Source organism: Primulina eburnea, chromosome 13 (assembly GCF_022965805.1).
Source record: "Primulina eburnea isolate SZY01 chromosome 13, ASM2296580v1, whole genome shotgun sequence".
In the NCBI taxonomy this organism is placed as follows: Eukaryota; Viridiplantae; Streptophyta; class Magnoliopsida; order Lamiales; family Gesneriaceae; genus Primulina; species Primulina eburnea.
The window spans coordinates 33,778,455-33,786,087 of NC_133113.1; the positions used below are offsets into that span (position 1 = coordinate 33,778,455).

The following is a 7,633-nucleotide window of genomic DNA, read 5'->3' on the forward strand; positions in this document are numbered from 1 at the left end:
TCCCAGCTGCTCAACATATGAAGTAAATAAGTCAGCAAATCTTATTAACATGCCTGGAAAAGATATCACACTTCTGAAACAAATGCTATATATTAAAAAAAATCAAGAAACACAATTCAACCTTGGACAAGACTCAACTTCTGTCTGCTTCTTAAAATGCCAACATAACTGCATGATATTTCATCCAAACTCGATACTGTAGGACGATAATCCGGTAAGCCTATAACTTGTGAATGAATCTACTAAACACGTGCAATGCTTTTGAATGAAATCCAGTAACTTCGGGTGATGCAAACGTATAGGGAAGCACAATAGATAAAGAAGACTTGTCGGTTACAAGATGGAGCATGCACATCCGCCATTCTTCTTGGAGTTATCCCGCAGCTTATCTGTAACAAGAGCACCTTCAATATTAGTCAATAGTATGTCTATAGAATATCATACAAGGGCCTGGAATTTCCAATAAATAGCATGAGTTTCTAGGGTTTAAGTGTATTGAATCCAAGGTAAAGATGCGAGAAATTCATATTGTCCAATCCAAATCTAACAGTGCCTCACATTTCCACGCTCGAACTCTTATATGTGACAGCTTGCCTCAACTCTTCAGTCTGTCGTATGAGAGTGGGTAACTACAGTTCGGCTTTCGGCCATATATGGATCGCACAAGATATTTTGACCCACATAAATGTCAAAACAGTCATATATTACATGTTCCTGTTACTCAAGCTTGGCAGCCAATCAGCAAGACAGCAACAATCAACTAGAGGAACTTTTTTCATTAAAAAATTATATGCCCAAAGCACACTGTCATCAGAAATAATCATGCAAGATAGTGCTTAAAGCAAAATTACAAGCAAAGTCTCTAGAGGTTTGACTTATGTTTTGATGTCGACAACTCAAAATAAATAAACATTATCAAATCATGAATCGCATGATCCTTCTTTTCCAAGGTGAATGCTTTTACACACGCATGATAGAATAAAAAGATTTGAAAATTTTACAAAAAAAAATGTGAGTGTTTATTATTACCACTATTTTTGTCTGGAAGAGGAGGTCGCACAACAACATGCATGGTGATGACACCTCCGGGAACTTCACTAATTGGAACTCGCGATTCACCAAGTGTTTTATTATTTTCCAGTATTTTTCCCGCATTAATGAGCTTTATGTCATTTATGGATTTGGGTCCGTTTTCTTTATCTGCATTTCAAATGTAAGTACGATACATCATCACAGAGAAATAAAAATTTAGAATAAGAAAGAAACTAATAACATATTGAACTAGTGAAAAAACATTTACTATCACTTCCACTACCACCTTTCAACTTCTCCTTCCCAGAAATGGAAGGAAGTGAGCTCAAATAGAAGTAATTTGATGCTTGTGCGTAAATGGACATCAAAATGGCTTTTGAAGTGCGAAGGAAAACAGAGAGAAGACAAGGCAAAGTGTAAGGAAGATTCCACATTTAAAAAAACTGTCAAAATAAACAAATTCTAGGCCTACAAGCATTGATATTCAAAGGTTGGATACCCCACACCAGAAAGGATGACTTGAGCGATACCCCAAGGAGTCTTCATTTAATTTGAAGAGAGATTTCAGGTCTTAAAATCTTTTTCATATGAGGTGCTGTTTTGCAATTAAGTAATGTCACAAATTACTCTAATTTTTAAGTACGCCCTCTATCCTATGGGGTTATCACTCATTCACATTAAGTGCTGGCAATAATACTCAAAAGAGGAAAAATTGAGATTAATATATGATGTCCCTAAGAGGTTTTTAAAAAATAAGGAATCGATAAAAGATTTGATGATTGATGATTGACCAGCTTATGCTTTGATCTAAGATGCGAGATAACAAGGCGGTAGAAAGTTGTCTGACTGGAATAGATCCAGATACCTACGGTGAGACCATATCAAAGCCTACTGATTGATGCGATCCTCGATAGAAGAACAATATAGGTGGAAAATGACAGGGAGAGGGATGTATCTTCATCATGGCATGAAATCAAAACGGATAACTTTATCAGAGGTTCCATTTACCCATGACAAAAATATTAGGATCTGCCATGAAATCAATGATGTGTTCGAATGAGAAATTAATGGAATTTAAACCAAGAAGCTAATGCCTGTCACATATATCTATCCCCTTTAAAATAGCTCCCATGAGAACGGTCATTTTTTATATTTCTAGCTCCTTTAGAAAAGGATATTGAAAATCAAGAAACTGAATTGAGATAAATTGGATCTATACACTTGTAACTAAAAACAAAGGAGGACGAAAATATTTTCAAGATATATACGTAATACAGCTCTTATAAAACGAAAAAATATTAAAAATTCCAGTCTGTATTGTCCCATGGGACATGCCAAAATTTCAGTATCAAAAACTAAACTCCTTAGCTCCAGTTAATGAACAAATCTACCAGTGTCTACATGAAACATAGAACTAAAGACCAACTAAAATCACAAACAATCTAGAACTAGAACAAATTGCACAATAATCAACCTTATCTTCATAAAAAATAGCCAAAATATAAACATAAATAAAAAAAAGACAACCTTTGGGCCATTGAGCGACAATCTTCTCCTTCAAGGATGCCACAGTTGCACATGAATTATATTTGCTTGGTCCCATGTCACTACCATCAGCTAGTCTGAATTTGAGGTCAACCCATTCATCCACAGCCATGTATCAAATCTTACAACCAAATATAACCTCAAAAATACTTGTAACCCACAAACCAAATCCACCGCAGCGCCTCACAAAACGCAGTTCAAGAAATTCAGACCACCTAAAAAAACCCAGATCAGAACTTGTAGAATAGCCTATGAATCTTGCTCGGTCAATCAAAAAGTACAAAACTTTCAACACTCTAATCAATTTTTCTTTCAGTCAGCTGCAAAAATAATCGAGTTCCCAGATCAAAACTGACTAAATTTTAGCAATAAAACAACCATATTGCTTGATTAGATTTGTGGAAATATTTTTTGACTCCAAAAACTGCGTGGTGGCATCAAAGACAACAAAAAATTAAAGAATTTTTACCACCGTTTTTAGTTTTTTTCTTTTTGGGCCTGAAGATTCTGATAAAGAAATGGTAAACGCAGACTTAAAAGAAAAATCAAGCCCTCGTCAGATGAAAGGAGAAAGTTCTTGTTCGATGAACGGTATTTTTTTATTGGATGATGTGGAAATGATGAAATTGTTAAAAACCAAAGAGGATCCAATAATGGAAGAAGGCCAAGTAAGATTCAAGTCCTATTTACCTAATCTGTATGAAAAAGCATTAATGACACTATTTACACGTTCAGTGAACACTTGGAGCTCGTAAATTTTTTATTCAAAAATTATATATATATATATATATATATATATATATATATATATATATATATATATATAATTCAACATATTCATTACTTCACCTGGAAATTAGAATTGTCAAAACGGACATCAAGTCAGGACAACCAGCTCGTAACATGTCATAACTCATGACGATAACATATAATTTGAGCGGACTAAGAGATTGTCAACTCGTTAATTTTTAGTCATATTTGATGGGTTTGACGGGTTGACTCTCAATCCACCATAAAATAATATTTGTCGGGGTTGAGTCGTAATTTAGACGAGACAATAAATTGTCAAACCGATAAGAAAGGTGAGTCAATCCGATAGACATAATCTAATTTGACAACTCTAACTTCACCACATAATTCATAAGATATAAATTCCAAATTTTGATTAAATTTGTAGATATCGTTTCAAATATTTGATGGAATGAGATTTAAAACAAAATTAGTATTTGGAGGATTTTATTAACCTAATTGAAAGACTGTTTCAAATTCGATTGTATTTCCTGGGAATTCAAATGATTTTTCGGGATTTTATCAAACGTATTTATCCCACATATCGACACCTAACAAAAGCTACATATCTTTAATATGATCGGAATTAATTAATTAACTATCTATTAAAAGTTCAAACTTATATTATTTTATATACAAAGTTACATATCAATCATTGTGTCGTGGATGAAAGATTGACAAATCAAGATTCGTCTCTGTTCGGCCAGAAATTGGATTTAGCAAATTCGAATTTTTCTTCTCCCGAAAATGGTGGTCCGAATGTCAAACAAGTGATACAATATTATTCGATAAAACTATAAAACATGAATATTCAAATAATATAAACATTATCTAACTATATAATGTATGATGTTTTTATAATCAGATCTTCTAGTTTGTATTGTTTTAGTCAGCCTATTTAAAATTTAAATTTATTTTTTTAATTTGATTTTAATTATAATTTCATGATGAATTTTTCTTGGTGGTTTGTTGTGCACCAAGACCGTGCAATGCCATTAACATTTGCTCCACCTGATAATAATGTAACATTGAGAAGAAATTTTGAGAAGTTTTTAAGCAAACTATTTAATTTTTTACATCTTAATTATTAACACATGAGAGTAAATTTGAATATCAATTAAAAGTTTATCTAGCTAGTGAATGATATTTATGATATCAATATAATTATCAAATATAATGCTTAAATAGTTAAATTCTTATACACTGTTGTTAATTAAATAATTTTAAATTACACTTGCTCATTTTTTTTTGTGTGTGGGTAAAGCGATATTAGTGTGACCAACCATTTGCTATAACAAAATTTAACGTTTTTACTATAATGAATATATTATCTTTGATATTCAGCAACAGTACTACGATGCAATTTATTTTACTTTAAAAACATATCGTGCTGCAGCCTGCATGCATAATATTATGATTTTTTTAATAAAATATACTAGACAGGGTTTCCATTTCCCATCAATTCCTTGCATGAAATATGACTTGTTATTTAAATTATATGTTATTTTATAGTGTATCTAATTTGATTTAACTGTGTCTTACTAGTTATATGGAAATAATAATTGTATAATGAAAATTAAAACACCGAATTATGAAAGAAGAAAAAAAATATTGAATAAGGTATCCAAAAAATTATTCAACTCAAGGGGAAAAAAATCAAAATTATAAATCGAAAAATTAAAGAAAACAGAAACAAAATGATGCTCATGTAATTACAGGCTTAAACGCCGGCACTGCAACCCTAAACCCATTGCAACTGTTACCCTTGAAGCACTCCGGTGCCGCTTCTTCCACCGTCCGATCATCTCCTTTTTCGATCCCTTCATTCCCACCGTCGATTCTGTCACCTGAACTTTCATCATCCACAAGTACTTCTTCCTCTTCGCATCCTTCTTCAGCGAAAGGTGGTGGCTCCTCAGAAATGTCGTCGTCGAGCGGTACCAGATTCAGTACGAGTCGTCCATTGCACCGATGAACCTCGAAATATTCGCCTCGCTCGGGTTTCTCTTCTTTGATTATCAACCTCCCATCACTCGTACAATACTTCCTCATCACCCAAGCCGCGTGATGCATCGGCGGCGGGTACCCCTTCTCCGCCACTTCGCTCCTACGACGGATACATGCCCCACCGCCGCACGTCTTTGGGCTTTCTACATCGGGTTTGAGATCGACGCAGCTCTCCAACCCAACGCAATCAAGAAAATCACCCATCCGGGCAGTTACGCATCAGGAAAAGAAGGGGTAAAAATTGAAAAATGGGGAGAATTCAGTTGAATGGTCTTGTTTGTGCATGGAGGTTGGGGCCATTGATTCATATATATACAGGAAAAATTGGAGAAGAAAGAGTACAGATGTATTGTATTGAATACAGAGAGAGAGTGGCATTGACAGCTAATGGTATAGTAATATGCATCACCGGGAAATGGGTGATTTTTGGATTTGGTAATTGGGATACTATTTGAATTAATTTCGATTTGGAGTATATTAATATATAATGTTCTTTATAAATTTATTTAGTTTTTTCTTAGAAAAACAAGTACGTAATATAGTTAAGTTACATATCAAGGGAAAAATGGGGAAATTTACTCGTTACAGAGCAAAGTAATTAGCATTAATTTTGTCAAAAAAATACGTTGTATTAATGGCATAGTTAGGTTCAGTGTACAGTGTGCACTACACATTAATTTCATCTTATTGGTTAACTATAATCCAAAAGAAATACACGCCCTGTTTGTACATAATTTTTATGTCTGGTATATATAATTTTGCTCTCACAACAAGCACTTGTGATAACGTCTCATGTAACGATTTTGTGAGACGAATCTTCAACTCATGAAAAAATTTATTTTTTATTTCAAAAATATTATTTTTCATATTATGTATGAGTCAGATCAACTCGTCTCATAAATATAAATATGTAAAACGATATGACAATATACCATCTCCACATTCTTATGTTTTTTTTTTCCGAGCATTACACACAAATGAGAGAAAATAGTTTGCAACAAATATAGATTTTTTTAAACTCTAGTAAATATATTGAAGATAGAATCAAATAATTAGTAAAATAATGGTTTACAGTATATATGGACGTTTCGAAATAACACGTGACAATGCAGAACACGGTTGAATTTACACTTATATATAGATATTTGAGATCCACTTTTAATTTTAATTTTTTAAGGGACTTTTAATTTTAATTTGAGTAATTTAAAATTAAGTATTTCTAATTGCATTCATATTAGATGTTAACGTGTGCATGTGACCATATCATTTTTATTTATAAAATAATGTACTTTTATTATAATTTCTTCCTATATATAATTATAATATATATATTTTTTTCAACACCTGTTGTATAAGTATAGTACTTTTATTTATATAAAAATATACTTTTATTATAAATTTTAAAATATAAATTATATTAAGCATTAAAGTTATATTTTTTAGTTTGATAATTAGACACTGTCATGAATAGTTTGAGGTAATCCATTTTCATGTGGACGAGGTTAAAGAATTAAATTTTGGGTTGTCTACAAAATAATTGCAATTTTATGGTAATAGGTCAAATTGTTTGATCAGAAAAGCGTTTAGAGAGGATGCATGAATTCTTTTAAAAATTCTTGCAACGGTTGTAAACTAAGCGGAAGAAACTCAACATAACTCTTTAAAACTCGATTATATATTTTGTAAGACATTTGAAAAGAATGCAAGTTGAATATATAAAAACGTTTTGGATTAAGTATTTTATCAAACACTTTGTACATAATATTTTAGTGTTTGAAAGAACATATATAAAATGCTTCAAGAATACCTACAAAAATACAACAATAATTAAATACGATAAATAAAAATGTACGAATTTTTTTCATGTATATTCAGATATTAAAAACTCCAACATCGCTCGTTATTCCACTTAAGAAGAATTTCATTAGAAGATTTTGATTTTATAACTTTTTATAACAACACACTTCAACTTAAGGCTTATCTCTTTCTTAATCAAAACTACAAGCATCCACTATGGCTTGGACAACAATTCATGCAACTCAATACAAGCATATTTTGTAATGTCTATATGCAAAGACTCTTTATTAATTATTCTATGAAACACATTTCTCTTTTGTATGAGTGACATATATATATTCAAATGATGTTTTAGATCTATTTTTGAACACAAAAGAGTGTTCTAAAAATTTGATTTGTTGTGGACCATCCATCTTTGAAAGCTTATCTTCACAAGTCACTTCTTGGGCTTGCTCTCATTCTA

The 7,633-nt window shown here is 31.9% G+C and overlaps 2 protein-coding genes across 3 annotated transcripts; both read right to left on the reverse strand.

Moving 5' to 3' along the window:
* Positions 1-18: 18 nt before the first annotated feature.
* On the reverse strand, positions 19-3,257 carry LOC140808711 (membrane-anchored ubiquitin-fold protein 6-like). Of its 2 annotated transcripts, XM_073165900.1 has the most exons (4): positions 3,047-3,256; positions 2,560-2,792; positions 1,030-1,200; positions 19-389 (listed from the first exon to the last, which is right to left on the reverse strand). In XM_073165900.1, the coding sequence occupies exons 2-4, from the start codon at positions 2,687-2,689 to the stop codon at positions 334-336; spliced, it is 357 nt and encodes a 118-aa protein (XP_073022001.1). In that variant the 5' UTR covers positions 2,690-2,792; positions 3,047-3,256; the 3' UTR covers positions 19-333. The 2 variants fall into 2 exon arrangements, with proteins under 2 accessions (XP_073022001.1, XP_073022000.1); XM_073165899.1 differs by having other exon boundaries at positions 2,560-3,257.
* Positions 3,258-5,006: 1,749 nt separating this feature from the next.
* On the reverse strand, positions 5,007-5,793 carry LOC140810176 (uncharacterized). The gene has a single exon (XM_073168041.1). It carries the CDS (start codon positions 5,575-5,577, stop codon positions 5,071-5,073), a length of 507 nt encoding a protein of 168 aa, XP_073024142.1. The 5' UTR covers positions 5,578-5,793; the 3' UTR covers positions 5,007-5,070.
* Between the last annotated feature and the right edge of the window lie 1,840 nt (positions 5,794-7,633).